The sequence below is a fragment of the Arvicanthis niloticus genome, chromosome 30, assembly GCF_011762505.2.
Source record: "Arvicanthis niloticus isolate mArvNil1 chromosome 30, mArvNil1.pat.X, whole genome shotgun sequence".
Classification (NCBI taxonomy): Eukaryota; Metazoa; Chordata; class Mammalia; order Rodentia; family Muridae; genus Arvicanthis; species Arvicanthis niloticus.
This window is the reverse complement of record NC_133438.1, coordinates 20054011-20071973: the sequence shown is the minus strand read 5'-3', so window position 1 is coordinate 20071973 and position 17963 is coordinate 20054011. Positions and strand designations below refer to the sequence as shown.

The following is a 17963-nucleotide window of genomic DNA, read 5'->3' as shown; positions in this document are numbered from 1 at the left end:
GCCTGGTCTACAGAGTGAGTTCCAGGGCAGCCAGGGCTACACAGAGAAACCCTGTCTCGAAAAACAAAAACAAACAAACAAACAAACAAACAAAAGAACTGGAGGAGGAAAGGGGTTTATCTGGCTTACACTTCCAGATCATAGTCCAACCCTGAAGGAAGTCATGGCGGGAACTTGAATCAGAAACCGTAAATTTGATGTCTCTCTCATAGGCTCATACTTTGCTAGCTGTCTTGTACCCAAGACCACCTGCCTAGGAAGTGGTACTGCCCACAGTGATCTGGAGTCTCCTATAACAATAAAGACAATCAATACAATCCCTTACAGATATGTCCACGGACCATTATGATAAAGACTCAACTGAAATGTTTTATCAGGTGGTTCTAGACTTTTTGTCAAGTTGACCCCTAATGCTAATTAGGACAGGTAGCTTCTAGAACCTTTTGCAGAGGAATAAATATCCAGGTTTCCTAATACTGAGTAACTTATTTTTAAAAAAAAAATATATATATGTAGGAACTGGGAAAAAGGGAAGAGGGTGAGTTCCTGTTTAATGTACAAAGTTTCTACCTGAGATGATGAAAAGGTTCTACATAGACAGTGATGTTTATATCATCATGGTAACTACACTTAGAACCACTGAATTTGATAGTTAAAAGATAGTTGTGTATGTGTGTGTGTTTGTGTGTCTGTGTGTGCGCGTGTGCGCACATGCACGCCCATGCATATACATTGAAGAAGTCATTTCAGCTGCCTCACAGGGTTACTTATTTGTGTTGATAGCCCTCTATTACCCATTTCATCCTAATTGACAGTCACGGTTTTCCCATAGTGACAGCTATATGATTTGAAAAGTCAACATTTAGATTAATGGAAGATTTTTGTTCTTTTTTTGTTAACTTAAAAGATAAGTTTTGTGGGCTAGAGAGATGTCTCAGTGCTTAAGAGCACTCACCGACTGCTCTTCCAGAGATCCTGAGTTCAATGTCCAGTAATCCCATGGCAGCTCACAACCATCTGTAATGGGATCCGATAACCTCTTCTGATGTGTCTGAAGACAGCTACATTGTACTCAAATAAATAAAATGTATAAATAAATCTTTTTTAAAAATAGTTTTTGTTAAGTATAGAAATAACTTTAAATTCAAGTACATAGTAAGACAGACTAAAGAAAATACAAGATGGTTGGTCCTAAGAGTTGGGACTAGGGTGGCTTCAAATAGAATATAAAATATAGTAAGTTCGGTAGAAGAGAATGTTATAATAAGTAAAATTTGCAGGCTGACTAGTATTGAGATATAGATTTTTGGTATGTGAGTCCTTCTTTTTTTAAAATGGTTTTAGCTGGCTATCAATATTAGAGGTAGTAGTCAGGTTGTTAAAACAATTAGTGGGATAGATAAGGGGTCTGAGAAAAATATGATTGAGAAGGTTATATTAGTTTCATCATTTTGTCATAGTAGTGATAGACTGACAAGACGACCAAGAAGCTATAGGAAGTAATGTTAATTCAGACTCTTTTTGATTTTGATCGTCAAGTTAGTGGAAGAAGTATGAGTGATGGAAAAATAATTTTTAGCATTGTAGAAGATTAAGATTTTGTACTTAGTCGGTCCCATATGTGTTGGACGCTTTTACAAGAAGAGCCAGTTCTACTGCTGCTTCACATGTTGCAAATACTAAAATGGTGGTGGGGATGGGTATTGAAACTATTGAGTTAGAATTTAGAGTAGCTATTGAGACTATAATGAATAGTGATAATATTATTCCTTCTAAACATAGGAGAGTTGATATAAGTGTTCCCAGAAGAGATAAAGTAAAAGCTAGTGTGAGGTTTAGAAAGGCAGACAGCGTGTTGGTAATTATGAGTATGATCATAATCTAATGAGTCGAAATCATTAATCCTAGTTAAACTAATTACCAATTATTCTGTTCATTCTAGCCCTTTTTGTATTCACTCATAGGCTAGTCTGAGGGATAGAATTGTGACTAAAATGAAGGCTGTAGATATTATTGAAATGGTGCTGGCTGTTTGGATTGCTCGTGGTAGAGGTAGTAATAGCGCAATTTCTAAGTCAAACAATAAAAATGTAATGGCTACTGGGAAGAATTTTATTGTCCTAGCTCAGTGGTTCATATCTATAATCCCAGCATTTAGGATGGAGAACTAGAAGATCAAGAGTTAAGACCATCCTCATCTACATAGCAAGTCTGAGGCCAGCCTGGGCTACATCAGACCCTGCCTCAAAAAAACATATGGACCTTATATCATTTTCAGAAAATTGGTGGCAATATGATTGTTTTATATATGCTGTTTTCACAAAATTCTAGGAGCACTGAAAGGAACATGAACCCACAAGCCATACTGGTACCCAGGGAGGATGCGCCCTCTCTTGTCTCTCAGTCCCACACAACTGGCCTCAAAGTCGTCTCAAAGAAATCAGTTGACCATTCAAGATGTGTGCCACAGTCCTAATGGCCAGACTGGCAGACAGAGAGTTTGTGTGAGTGAATGCTGGTTTCCCAAGCTTGATGTAGAAGACTATGAGTTACATCATTAATTTATTTCTTCTTTTTGTAATTTGAGCCCCGTAATAGATCACAATATTTTTCAGCACCTAAAGTATTAGTATTTGATCCTTGAAAACTGCCTTGGTGGCAAAAACAAACCAGTAGGATTTCAATGTGTGTGTGTGTGTGTGTGTGTGTGTGTAAAAACAGGGTTAAAGATTGGAAGGGTTAGGGTATCCTGTGTTATAATTACACCTTTTTTTTTAATTAAATGTTGTTTTTATTTCCTATGACTTGATAATGCAGTATCTTAACTTACAATCTACAGCTCCTAGATTTTAAAAAGAGCCAGGAATTCTATCAGCCATGATTAAAATGGAAGTTTTCCCCTTTAAAAAATAGATATTAAAATGCAGGCAAGACGGCTCAGTGGGTAAAGGTGATTACAGCCAGGTTTGATGACTTAAGTTAGATCCCCTGTACACTCATCCTTGTGGAAGTGGAGAACTGAACCCCACAAGTTGTCCTCTGACCGCCACACACAGATAAGTACTTCAAAATGTTGGAACACAGATTTAGTTTGGAGCTTCACGTGTTCTGAAATGGACCATACCTGTCTTGCTGTGGAAGAAGAAGAAAAAAAGGCAGAAATCCACTAACCAGCCTCTGTCTTTGCTTTTGAAGCGTTTCTTTCAGGGAGATTGTGGTTAGCTTGCTCTCTCACCAAGTACTACTCCAGAACCTGTATGACATTCTGCTGGAAGAGTTTGTCAAAGGCCCCTCTCCGGGAGAGGAGAAGACAGTCCAAGTGCCAGACACCAAGCTGGCCGGCTTCCTCAGATACATTTCCATGCAGAACCTGGCTGTGATATTTGACCTGCTGCTGGACTCCTACAGAACTGCCCGGGAATTCGACACAAGCCCAGGGCTCAAGTGCCTGCTGAAGAAAGTGTCTGGCATTGGAGGTGCAGCCAACCTCTACCGCCAATCTGCCATGAGCTTTAACATTTACTTTCATGCCCTGGTTTGTGCGGTTCTCACCAACCAAGAAACTATCACAGCCGAGCAAGTGAAGAAAGTGCTTTTCGACGAGGAAGAGAGAAGCTCAGATTCCTCCCACCAGTGCTCATCGGAAGATGAAGACATCTTTGAGGAGACAGCGCAGGTGAGCCCCCCACGAGGCAAGGAGAAAAGGCAGTGGAGGGCACGCCTGCCTTCGCTCAGTGTGCAGCCAGTGAGCAATGCTGACTGGGTGTGGCTGGTCAAGAGGCTGCACAAGCTGTGCATGGAGCTCTGTAACCACTACATCCAGATGCACCTGGACCTGGAGAGCAGCTTGGAGGAGCCACTTGCCTTCAAGAGCGACCCATTCTTCATTCTCCCCTCCTTCCAGTCCGAATCGTCCACCCCATCGACGGGTGGCTTCTCCGGGAAAAACACGCCCTCCGAAGACGACCGCAGAGAGCACTTAAGTGAGCCTCTGAGTCTAAGGGTGGGCAGTGGGGACATACTGATGCTGCCTCCCAGCCCCAAGATAGAGAAGAAGGATCCTGGCCGCAAGAAAGAGTGGTGGGAGAGTGCAGGGAACAAGATTTGCACAATGGCTGCTGACAAGACCATCTCAAAGCTGATGACTGAGTACAAGAAGAGGAGGCAGCCACACAACCTGCCCCCCTTCCCCAAGGAAGTCAAGGTGGATAAGAAAGGGGAGCCCCTGGGGCCCCGGGGACCTGACTCCCCGCTGCTTCAGCGGCCACAGCATCTCATAGACCAAGGGCAGATGCGCCACTCCTTCAGCGCAGGCCCAGAGCTGCTGCGGCAGGAGAAGAGACCCCGCTCAGGCTCCACCGGAAGCTCCCTGAGTATTTCTGTGAGAGATGCAGAGGCACAGATCCAGGTGAGTTCCTGCTAGTCACTTTCTGGGTTGCAGATAACAAAAGTATCCCCCTTGCAGAGTCTGCATCCCCAAAGATGTGATGGAAACCAAGGGAAGCTGAGGATCCAAATCGAGTGGCTGAATGCTTGCCGCCGCACTCAATGAGGAAAGCCTTGGGTTACTTCTGTCAGCAATGGCTCCAAACTAAGTATTGTAAATCTGCAATTTCAGAATGTAGGAAGTGAAGACAGAGATTTTAAATCCAAGATTATTCTTGGATACCTGTGAGCTATGTGCTGTGGACAGCTCAGGTTATGACAGAGGACAGAGGATAGAGAGATCGGACACCTAGCAGATTATATAAACCATATCTCCAAGTCAGAAGAATGACGACCTAGGCTGTGGCCTCTGCCTGGGAAACAAATTTTTTTCTCAGATCATTTTAAAAACCATTTTTTCTATGTTGTGACATGATTGTTGAGAAGTAGGAAGCCACCTGTATAAGAAAGCTGGTAACGCTTATAAAATCAGGGGGCTTTAGCTGGCAATGTTGTAGGTAGGCGGCCTCCTTTTGTTGTTTTGAATATGGCACTGAGGATGTTCTGAAGCAGTGTAGAAAGGAAAAGGCCAGAACAATGCTACAGTATTAAAACAATGAAGTGGTTTTTTTAACCATGTTGAGCACATATAAAGCCCGTTGAAATGAGTCTGAGGGGGAAACAGCATTGACAGCATTTATTCGCCATGAGGAAACATGGAAACAGAGAACTAGGAAAATTCTAGATAAAGTCCTTTACTGTGGAATCTTGCTACAGGCGTAGTACATCAGAAGATAGAGGATCCTAGGTCCCTAGGAACACGCATGCAGGTACATACATTTGAAATTAGTGTGCCTCTTACAGGATGCCTTTCCCCTTGAAACATCTACATAGAAGTAAACTTGATAAGACGAAATCTACATAAGTTGTGATAGACTAGTTTTTTTCAGTACTAGGGATTGAAGCCCCACGTTTGCAATCCCTCTACTATGAGTGGCATCCCTGATTTGGACTAAAAATCTTTTTTAACTATCCAGTAACCAAGAGATAGGTATTTATTCTTTAGCAGATAAGGTTCATGGTGAATCCTGTATCTTAACTGGTTTATCATGTGTTGGAGTTTTAATGATTTTACATCTTCTCATAAATTAAGGAAGAATTATCCCAAGTGATCCAGGTGTTAGCAGACAGTTGATTGAACTCCCGAATGCTCCATAGAAATTTGTTCTTGTTAGATGATTCTCTGCCCATCCTCCAAATATGTGAAAGAAATTACTTTATTATTAAAGATCTTTAATAGAGCTAAATCCTGACTAAACCTGATTAAAGAACAACAACAACAATGTATTTCCAGAGCTTAATTGCACTGCCATGCAAAGCCATGAGATACCCAATAATTCTCTTACATCCTTTCTCATAGGCGTGGACCAACATGGTGCTAACTGTTCTCAATCAGATTCAGATCCTTCCGGACCAGACCTTCACTGCTCTCCAGCCAGCTGTGTTCCCATGCATCAGCCAGCTGACCTGTCATGTGACTGACATCAGAGTCCGTCAAGCTGTGAGGGAGTGGCTGGGAAGAGTGGGCCGTGTCTATGACATCATCACTTAGAGGACTCAAATCCTAAGGAAATGCCTACAGTCAAAGTCTGCCTGTCCATCCAACTGATTGCATTTTCCCAACCACCATCCCGCTCAAACCAGGTCTCTGAGAAAGTAGTTCTCTGAAACCTAGTAACAAGACTTTTACCAAGCTCTCCTTAATTAGTCAACCTTGGGTTAGTCTGAATGCCAACATAGCATACAAGTGACATAGTGATCTCTGGCCTTGAACATTATTATAAAAGAGTCTACATTACTTGATATATTTCTAAATCTAATTTCCAAGTGCATTTGCTTGCAGTATTATCCCAAATGGGTCATTTTCAACACTTTCCTTTGGAAGCCCTAGACTGATCCATTTTGAGCCATCATTTTCAAAACTAAGTCCTAAGAAAACATTTGCTGGTAAGTCAAGCTGAAATAAAGTCATATATCTGGCACCAGACATAATTAATCAGAAAAAACCTATTCTGATTATAGTTTGGTTGGGAAGAAAACTGCAAAAGTTTTTGTTTTCAGTGTTCTAATCAAGAAAGAAACTTACTTCTAAAATATGGTCAGGAACATTTCAACATTATTCTTAAGGATTTTAGATTTTTATGTTAATATTCACAAATTCCCCAGGTAAGGTACTGTTGTGCCTTCATGTCTTTGCTTTTAAAGAAAGGAAATTCTTTCCAAGTATGATCTCAAGTCTGTGGCATTAACATGAAGCACCCAGTGGTGCACGTTGTCACAAGATATTGTCACAAGACTTGATACTGACTACCCTGTGTGTTCCATGAGTCTTTGCTTCTGTTCCCAAGGCAGACAAAGAAAAGAAAGAAAATTGGTGCCTTAGTCTTTGTTGCACAGATATTTCTATGCCCTACAATTATCTGAACAATAATGTATGACACTCAGTTTTAAGAAAGATTAAGATTCATTTTATATCAGTATCCTTTGGAGGAAAGGAACTCAGAGTCCTCTGTCTGGTAAGCATATTTCTCAGGGGAGGGGCAAGAACTATGGGCTGGGGAAACAGCTGGAAGGGGTGGGCTGGGGCTGTAATAGAATCATTGTAAATCTTCAACTATGATACAGCTGTGGAATGATAGTGTCAGTTATACACATGTGAGAGTGAATGGGAAGGGACACCGTGAATTTAGAAAACTATTTTTTTCTATATAAAACACTCCTCTCTAGTAAATTTACCCTCTTTTAACTCGTGTTATTCAGACCAATATTCTATGTGGAAATTTCTTTTTTTAAGTATTATTAGAAAATGAATTTGAAATATAGAACCATATCTATAAAGGGTTAAGAATTGAGCCTGAGGCTTATACATACTTAGGAACGAACCACTGAGCTCCCCCAGAGCCCTTACCACAATATATTTTATATTTTTTACGTTATAATAATGACTAAAGCTTTTTAGACAAGTCCACTTACACTCTAGAGTGAAGAATTAGTTACTGGGGCATTTGTGGCATTTAACCAGTGCCTAAAAATGTATTCACACATCATCCTCTAAAAATGAAACCTCCACTCTTACGTATTGAAGGATTTAATAGGGGTTGAACTTTACCCAGTGATAATATTCATAAATGCTGCCCTCCATGAAAACTACATAGATATCTACAAGTCAGAGCAAGGTTCTTTGGCTTATGTGGAAAGTAAAAAAAAAAAAAAAAAAAAAAAAAAATCCCATTATTCCGCACACCACCTAAACAAATCAGAGTGCAGAGGACATTTTCCTAATCCCACAAAGCAATCTTCGCCTTCAGATAGTGAATCAACTTGGGTAATAAGTTTAAAAACTGACCTAAATGTGTTTTAGTTTCTCTGTTTACTAGTGTTGGGAATCTGGGAATCAAGCTAAGACTCTGTGCAAGCAACACAGATGTTCTGCCCTCTTGAGCTGTGCCCACATCTCTTAACTGTGTGAATGTACAATGAATTATTTTACCTACACCTTTAGATTTTATATACCTTGTAAATGTAGTTGAGACTTAAAGATTGTACTCAGTTTTGTTTTACTCAACAAAAGCAGTATACCCTAGTTGTTTTCTTCTGTAGATTCTTAGGAGAATTTGTTCTTGGTCAACCAAGAAGTACCTCCATTTACCGGAAAAAAAGCTCTGGTGAACCAGATTACAGAATTACCGCATGTCACAAAATGTAACTATTCATAAAGTATGAAAGCCAGTTTCCTTGTACAAGTGCCCCAGAAGTATGTTAGTTGCTTGTTCTGAAATAAGACCCCATTCTCCCACAGACTGGGTACAAAGAGCATGCAAGACTAGTTTGTGAAAGTATCCTCTTATATCCTGATTGTGGGTCTTGAGAATAAAAAAATGAGGTGTACCCAACTCCTTACCTGCAATGTTGTAAATATTGGCATATCCTCCCATCAGTCCTTGTGAGTCCATCCCAAGTCCCGCTTTGTTTTTAGACCACCTCCAAGCGCTCTCCAGAAAAGACTGCAGCATCCTTCGGAGTCCAACCAGAGGGGATTTATTTGTAGTTTCAAATGGAACATTGCTCAGTGCAAAGCCATAGCTAGTGAGTAGTACTTCAATTAAATTGTTCTCTAGGTAAGAGGAAAGACAAGCAATTCAACTTGGAGGGACAGAAGTCCTTCCCTCACTACTAGTCAGTCCCTTTCAGTGTCTGTCTCTACCTTTACCCCTTTCTTCATTCATTCCTTTCACAGTCTCTGAATGGTGCCAGTGGTTTTTCCCTAGTCACTTGGGCTGAAGATCAAGGTCAAAGTGGGCTTTTGAATTTTTAAACAGTCATTACTAGAATGTAGAGTTACGTACAGAAGTAAACAGAATGGGATTTTATGTGTTACTTTTAGTTGCTTGTATTTACCGAAAGTATATTACTTGAAATTGAAATTGTTTTTCTTCTTTTCTTAGAAAAGTATGAATCGTGAAACAGGCAACATAGTACCACATAAACCAGACATGATGATACATATGTATCATCCCAGCATGATGCATACCCATAATCCTAGTACTTAGAAGGTAAAAGCAGGAAAATGGAAATTCAAGGGCATTTTAAGTTGTACAGGAAATTTGAAGCCAGCCTTGGCTACATGAAATCCTGTAGAATAAAGTATCAATTTTAATAGTGGAAGGCTCATAAATTGTTCCCAGAGCCTCACTTAGCTCCTGCAGCTCTCAGTTAGTTTAAAGATATTTAAGGCTGCCTCTACACGCTCTGTTTTCATCTTCCTTTTAGCATAGCCCCAGATTTCTCCATGAAGGCAAAATTAGAACACATTTTGTCATTTTTTTCTTTCTTTTTTTTTTTTTTTTTTGTTATTTAATCACTAATCATTAGGACCTGGGAAAATGCTAACAGATATTAGATCAGATTACAGTATTTTAAATCAAGCCAGATATATGCCTATAATTCCAGCACAGGAGAGAATAAGGAAACAAGAGAGACCTCCAGGACAGCATGGGCTACGGTGTAAACCCTGTCTCAAAAACACAAATGTTGATGTCCAAAGTACTATTAACTTAAATTCCTGGCATGATAAGCAACACAGGCTTCTTGTTTAAAAAAAAAAAATACTTGTACAGTTAAAAGAGAGGCTAATAACCTTAAACTATAGGAAGGTGCCAGAGTATCTCAATAGAGATTCAATAGTCTCCCCAAATAGAGAACAGAACTACTTAGATAGGAAAGGTTCCTTTTTCAATAGAGTGGCTGGAGAGATGGCTCTGGAGAGGTGGATAAGGGCACTGGATGCTCTTCTAGAAGGACTCAGGTTTGGCTCTCAGTATTCACATGGTGTCTCATAAGTATCTCTGATTCCGTGTCAAGGGACATGATGCCTTCTACTGACCTCTGAGGGCACCAGGCACGCACATGGCATGCAGACATAAAGGCAGATGAATATCCATAAAATAAAAATAGTTGCTGAGAAAAATAAAATCTGTTATCCGTCCCACCAACTTAAACAGAATGGAGACCTTTGTTTAAAGCTGGTAAGACTGGGTGCCACCAAACAGGAGCCTTCTTAATAGTAACTTTATAAAAACCTTCTTGGCCTTTTCTAGTTGGTAAGTTCACAGACCCAAAGAGGTTCATAAATTTGTCTAAGATACAAAATAAAAGGCAAACTTGTTTGCAAAGAAATATCGCTGTGTTGAAAGGCCATGTGCTTCCTCAAATGTTACAGAGTCTGTCAAGCTCTGCAACATGAGAAACTTGCAAGGCCTTCCTTAGATGGTTAAAATTAAAATATTTGCTTAATAGGTCTGTCTGGAATATTATGTGGACTTGGAAGGTATTACTTTAAAGTAATGTCTTTATAATGGAAACATAAAGGATATCAATATTTATGCCTAAATCCCAAGGAAAACATTTAGCATTGCATTAAAAATGTACTATAAGGGAGAAGCCTGCCTGGCTGACTGTAGAAGCATAGAAATATGGCAGGCTGCATGTACAGGGGCATGTGTAATCACAAATCAATTAACCAACAAAGTGCCCTGCAGCCAGCTTCTCTGGTAAATGCCAAACCTATACAGGTCACCATCAAAACTTGGAGACATACAGAAATAACCCTCCTCCCAAATCCTCTGCAAAGGGAACAGCAAATTTGTACAAGTGTACTGAAATTTCAGGTAGGACAGTATGCATAGGATCATGTGCTACTGCCCAACATTTCTACTTGCTTCCGTAGTTGAAGAAAGAAGCATAGAGTTCAGACACCTGCAGTAACATAAGGACACAAATGTGTCTGGGAACACAGAAAGATTTAGTGTGGCCTTAGAATAGTAAAAGAACATTTTTATTAAAAATGTGAGCTTGATATTAGGAATTATTTATAAAAATGATAAGGATGTTGATTTATAATTATACTCTCGTGGGGAAAATGCCCCCCTTATTCATAGAGAAATCTAGAAAATGTTTGTTTTAAGAAATTCCATTGCTCTGGCTACCGTATAGTGTTTGTAACATTATGGAATAGAAACACCATTTAGATGTTCAAAATATAGGAAAAACAGATGAAAAAGGAAAAAGAAAAATATCATACATACCCAAGATTATTCAGGAGAAACTAAGTTGAGAACAATGCTTTGTTTTCTTATAAACATGATACTACTTATAAATAAATGTCAAGTTCCACTGTGACATTAGTAGCATCCACAAAACCTTTCACTGTATCTTTGCATCATCATGCAGAAAGGAAGGGACTGGTTGACTTCAACAGTCGAGGTCCCATCCAGTTGAGGTCTTTCGAATCTCAAGCACTGTTTGCATTGCGTGTTGCTGTCCTCACAATGGTGGCTGAGCCAGTGGTTTTTAATTTCTTCTGTCTGAAGAACAGTGGTTCTCAGACTTCAGCGTGCATCTGAGTTCACCTAACCACAAATGCCCAGGTTTCTGATTCTATACAGTTGGCAGTTTGTATTCTAGCAAGCTCCCAGATGAAGCCACCTCTGCTGCTCTGGGAAGCAAAGGCGGGCAATCATTTACTTTCAGATCAGCCTGACTTATCAAGCACTAACCTGAGCTGACCCATGGGCAGACAGCATGGGATTAGATTACTTACAACATTCCAGTTCACCCTTCCCCAGTTTTACTGTACCAACAATTGGTTCTTATACATTAGAAGACAATGAATGTATACCTGAGATAACTATAAGCTCATCTTTGTATTTATAAACATTATTCTATAAATGATTGTTTGTATCCTGTTGACTTGTACTGAAGGTGATTTTAAATTTATATGGTATTTGCATTTCTTTCTATATAATTTTAATGATGCATTTCCATGTATGGCTCCATTATAGCCTGGCTCCTGGCTTTCAAAGGTTTTTGAGTCGTTGCTTGCTTCCCAGTTACTTTACGTCTTGGATTGGTCATTAACATATAAGCATTCTGAAATGCCATGACACTTCTTTAGGTCATCTTTCACTTAACTGTGTGGTTTTCATTAGTATTTTAGTTTCCTGTTTATCTGTCAAGCATCTACTAAATGGCTTTGTGTATATTATCAAAATGAAACAATTCTTTTTGAACAGTAGGTATGCCTGTCTTGACTTTTCAGTAGATACTGTATTTATAAAGATATCTGCACAATGAAAATTAATTCTTATTCTACATGACAAGACATATAGGAAAGTCAACCTATGTGCTTTGGGAATTTAGTGAAATTGACCCTTGTACAGACAGGGCCTTAGTTTATATTTTAGCTCTTCGATCAGTTAATTAGCCTTAGAAATTCATTTTTGATTGAAAAAATAAGGGCCATATAATAGGAAGAGGAGGAACTGATAATCTGTGTTTTTATTAAATTCAACACCCAAATAAAACAATTTTCATTAATGTAATTTCATCTACTAAAGAGGCTGAGGCAGGTAGATCATAAGATCGAGATTTTCCTGGATGGCATAGTGATATTCTGTCTCAAAAACAAATAAGTAAATAAATACACATAAATGAAAAAAACAGTGAAGCATACAATGGATGATTTAAGAGAAAAATAATTAAGTACTCTAAATATCACCCATTTTTGCACTATGAATTCTATATAATTCTTACTGACCTGATAAAGTTTACCTAAATACTTTTGTTTAATAAATATTTTGAAATAGTTTAAATTTAAATTGTTTTAAGAGAAAGCAATCATTCTAGGTAATTGTATCAGTGAAAGCATTATCAACAAAGTGTTAAGGGTTCAAGTCTTAGACTTTGTGGTTGAAAATAATTGAGAATATTTCCTTTTTGTTTCCCATAACAATTTAAAATTATGCATGCAGTTCATTTAATTCTGATTTCAGTTACATTTTAAAACTCAATCTCTACAAATAATTTTCCAAACTGTTTCAACACTGTTGCCAAAAGGAGGAGGGAAGACCTGCAGGCCAATCTAGGTTTTCTCTTAGATTTAAGGAGGCTCAAACCCTTGCCATCCCTACCCTCCTCAGGTCTGTGCTCACCCTCTGCCACTGCTTCCTGTCCAGTTCTTTCCTGATTCATTTTGAAATCAATATGATAGGAATCAGTTTCTTGTTATATAGCTCCTTTAATCAAAGATGAATGATTTGGGTGTTTGAGTTCCTCTTCCATTGAGACCCAGTGCGTTAGAATATCCAGTGTGGCCTGATAGGGTAGGAGGAGGTACCTAGAGGGAAAGGTTATTTTTCATTCTTGGAAGTTTAGGGTTGGTTTGTGAGGGGGTGTTAGGGATAAGGAGGGGTGCTAAAATGCAATGTTTATTCTCCTGCCCAGTGCAAAATCACTTTGCAACGATTTTCTAAGAGGAATAAACAGACAAATTAACTTACAGACAGTTCCCCCTAGTCCCATCCCCGTTTGATATAAGACCAATAGGTAGAGTTCCTTTTATCCATTCTTGTATTATACCAAAGAATGAATTTATTTTCATTAAAAAATGTATAAATAAATGAAGCTACATATAGCCATAATGAATGAGTAGACTTATCATTTTACCTATAAGATGGAAAATTCATCCTTGCAACCAATTCACCAGGAGCCTTGAATTATTTTGTTTACTCCAAAAGCCTTGTCAAGGAAGTATCATTTTTTTTGTTTTGATTTATTTAGGCACATTTACATTTACAAAGTTCTAAAACCCATTCTCCTTCAAATGTTAATATAACTGGTTTGATATAATCTGTCAGTTCACTGTTTTCTGGGTCTCTGTAAGCAAGCTTGCAAGTGTATTTTGTGTATATTTTATCGGAAGTGAAAAACAAATTCTAAAGAGAAAATATTTTAAAAGATAATGTATTTATGTCGCTTGTGTTGTAGAATAAAGATTCAAATGCATCAAAATTCTGATGTGGGAAGCAATTTTCTTCATGTAATATATTTATTTATATAAATAGCAGGACCCTGTTCAAAGAACTAGGTCTCTTTTCTATGATATTTTATACCTCTGGAAAGGTATCATTTATATTTAATCTTATCAAATAGATATAATCCCCACTAATCATCCTACCTCGAAATTTGTAGAAATATATATCACTATTTCTATAGGGATCAGAAGAAGACCAGAGTGAAGTCCTCAATGTCAACATCATTTTTATCATGAGATATCAAATTAACACTTTCGTAAGTCATTAAGAATAATATATCAAATTCCCATAGATAGTATAGTTTACTGATTTTTAAAAAACTGTTATTACTTTTATTTGTTCATACACAAAGCTATTATTACTGTTGTTATTGTTATTATTTTAACATTGAAAAGAAAAATGTCGCCACTTCTCATGATCTTAAAACAAACCGTGTCTAAGACTGTTGAGAACACTACAAAAGGATAAGTCTAGGAATCACCAGGTTCTCATTATAGAAAACAAGAAAGAGAAAAAAGACATACAAAATGCTACAAAAATGGAGCCTGTATTTATGTAACCTGTTGTCGCATATACTTTGTGCATCACAATGACCTGTGCCACTATCAGCACCACGAGTAATAATAATAAGCTCTTTTATCAAAGATGAAGTGAAACTTCATACTTAGATTCTTTGCATCCGAGTATCATAAGCAGGAGGATAATAAATGAAGAAGGTTCTACTATGAAGGGTAGAAATGGCCTTGGACCTCTTGCCAACAGAATTCACAGCTCAAGCTTGCTCCCTCCCTGGTAGTGGGAGAAAGACCTGGACAATGCTTGGCTACTTCAGTCACAAGTGTCCTGTCTTCCCTACCTCAAAAGTTGTTTTTAAGATAAAATGAAGACGTAATGGCAGTGCTCCAGACACACTAATGCCAAGTAAACACTGTCCTGCTCTCTGTAGGACAGTGACTAGCTTATAAATAGCGTCCCGTCCCTGTCTTGTGGGTTGTTTTACATTGAAACCTATGTACATAGCATATCCTTGGCATCCAAACCTGTCATAGTTAATCTTGTCAGTGTGATTGGATTTAGAATTAGCATGGAAAGACATTTGTCTGTGTGGGTGGATGTTTCAAGAAAGATGTAACAGAGAGCATTTGTTTCGGCTCACCATTTGAGGAGATCTACTCCATCATGGCAGGAGAAGAAGAACAGTAGGAGCAGGAGTCTGGTGGTCACACTGCATCCACAGTTTGGAAGTAAAGAAAGGTGAATGTTGTTGCTCAGTGCCCTTTGTCCTGTTTCTTTAGTCTGGGACCCCAGCTCATAGGATTACACCACCCACATCCAAGATGGCTTTTTCCTCTTTAGTTAAGCCTTTCTTGAAACATCCTCACAGTACTAATTGAGAAATGTGTTCCTATAGTGATGTTAAATTCAAATTAAATTTAAGTCATTTTCACACATGATTATGCTCAAAACAGAATAATCACGAGTGAAACTTAAAATTCTCCATTAAGAGTATAGAGTGAAAAATTATAAAGGCCTTAGACCTGAGCAGAAAAGTGCAGATTCCAGAACGAGGAACTGAAAATAAGATTTCAGGCCTTCACTTCCCCGGAACACATTCCAGATGGGAGGACATTATTCCCTGAATCAAGCCTCAAACAATAGGCACACCTATGGGTGAGAGAGGCCCAAGGCAGGAAGGCATTCCTGACCACAGATAAAGATGCTGCTACCTAGGTGGGGCTATAGCCGGAAAAAGTGAAGATAGTTAATCTGAAATGGCAGGATAGGACACAATGACATGGTAAAAACCACATTTTTGAGAAGAATGAGTGTGCAGAGTGATTTTCACATGACTCTAGATCATTTGGGCTGGATTTCTCTGAAATGTCCCACTGTTCTTGGTTACCCCTCCCTCCCTTGGTCTTCCTAGTGCTATGTTCAAAATTTGTAGAACAACCAATCATGTGTAGCCGGGCGAAAGTGCAACCAATTATATGTAACCGCGCCAAATTTTCCCGCTTTCCCCAACCCCTACCCATAAATATCCCAAGTTTCCTGGGTTCTGGGTTGGAACCTCTATCTCCTGCATGAGATATGTTCCAGCCCGAGGGCCCTCGTCATTAAACCTCCTCTGCAATTGCATCGAGAAGGTCTCTGGTGTGTCCTTGGGTTCGTGCAGGTCCGGACTTGGGTGAGGGGCCCCTTTTGGGGGTCTTTCAAGAGGTCAATAACTGAAGAGCAGACCTCTCAAAAAAAATTTTATAGGTAAATTCAAATATACAGTCCTCCAATTATTGATATGCAGCAATGTGAAGACCCCCATACTCGGGAGACCCTTCCTCAAGCCTCCGGAATCGCAACCACCCAAAGATCACAAGAAACCATACCTGGATGCAATCAGCAGAGGTTTATTAGGGAAAGAGCTGGCAGCCAGCGGTCTGACCAGGTACTCGCGCTGGAGTCAAGGTCCGACCCCCTCGGCCAGTCCTTGGAGGGTTTTAAAGGGAAAAACCACAAACCAGGGGAGTGGGATGGGGTTGTTAAAGATACAAAACATGAAAACAGTGGAACAATTCAGAGGTATTTACTCTAAATGATTAGTGTCATGTGGAAATCGCCCTGCATTCTTCTCAAAAATGTGGTTTTTACCATGCCATTGTGCCCTATCCGGCCATTTCAGATTGCTATCTTTACTTTTTCCGGCTATAGGGCTAGGGCCCCACCTAGGTGGTAGCATATTTATCTGTAATCAGGAATGCCTTCCTGCCTTGGGCGAGGCTTGAGGAATGTAATCCAGCAAGTGTCCTTCACCTGGAATGTGAAGGCCTGAAATCTTATTTTCAGTTCTGTAAGGCAAAAAATCTACACATATTTCATAAAATGGCCTTTATAATTTTTCACTCTACATTCCTCACTTTTTCCGATTTGGCTATGTTTTTAATCATAAAAACTCAATTATTAATAAGTCTATTCTCACCCCACTTTTTCCGATTAGGATCTTTAGAAAAGTTTAAACTCCAGTGTCATCATAATTACCATTTTCTTGACCCAAAGTCTTATATTGGTGGCGCAACACAAAAAGCTGAACAGCATTTATCCTTTCTCTAACAAAAGTTACTAATCTATTTTAAATGTAGGGGCCTATGGTTAAGAGCAAAAGTAAAATCACAAGGGGTCCAGCAAGGGAGGATTGAACCAACTCTCGAATCAAAGTTGCGGTGCATCTCTATCTTGTCTCTGGTCTAACTTTTTTTTCTGAATTTACTCTCTGGTCACTCTTGAATGGTCTACATAATAGTAACATTTTTTCTTAGAGCAGCACACAGACTTTCTCCTTTAAGAAACAGCAAGTCTAGTAACAACTTAACTTTGTTACTGACTGTTCTAGGGCTCTCAAATCCACATCAGTGGCAGCTCTCAGCTGATGAAAGTAATGAGGTGTCTGTATCAATGTAGTTACACCTGTCTCTATACCTATGGCCACTCCTAGTCACAATGTAACAGCTAGAGTCAAGGAAAATAGGCTCTCTGCAGAATCATCTAGGGTGTATCTCAAACTCAGTTCAAGAGTACCTGCGGGATCTAGCTGGACAAGTACACAATAATCTTTGTTTTCATCAAAGATAGCAGTGGAAACACATGGTGTTAACCCGGAGCTGTAAGTCTACCATTTATCAATTTTAGGCACTAGGTATCTGTTAGCAGGGGTTCTTGGGCTCTATTCTATTGACTAGGGGTTTCAAAACATTTCCTTTTCTTTGTAGCACACTTTCAAAGTTGTCTTCTGACTTTTCCACATTTTGTGGCACATAGCTGTCTACATATACATAAAATCACATATATAATAAAGAGAAATTGCAAAAGGAACAAATCTATATAACTCTAGATTCACATTTCAACTTCAATCTTGTAATCACAAGCTGTCATTTAACCTTGGGTGTACACACACTAAGTCCCACCCTCCAAGGCAGTATTTTCCCTGTGCCTCTGGGGTGGTCTCAGGAGTCAAGGCCTGCTGCTTCTTTAGCCTTGTAGAATAGCAGAAGACCTGGAGCCAAAGAGTAGGGGGTTGTTCAGGCATCTGGATCTTCTCCAGTTGGCATCAGTCAC

The 17963-nt window shown here is 39.1% G+C and overlaps 1 protein-coding gene across 1 annotated transcript in view; it reads left to right on the top strand.

Moving 5' to 3' along the window:
- Positions 1 to 13833, top strand: part of Arfgef3 (ARFGEF family member 3) — a 153685-nt gene extending 139852 nt beyond the window's left edge. The window contains exons 33-34 of the mRNA XM_076928042.1: positions 3196 to 4408; positions 5846 to 13833. Coding sequence (XP_076784157.1) covers positions 3196 to 4408; positions 5846 to 6037 — 1405 coding nt within the window. The 3' untranslated portion in view covers positions 6038 to 13833. The remainder of the gene's footprint in view (positions 1 to 3195; positions 4409 to 5845) is intronic.
- The last annotated feature ends 4130 nt before the right edge of the window (positions 13834 to 17963 follow it).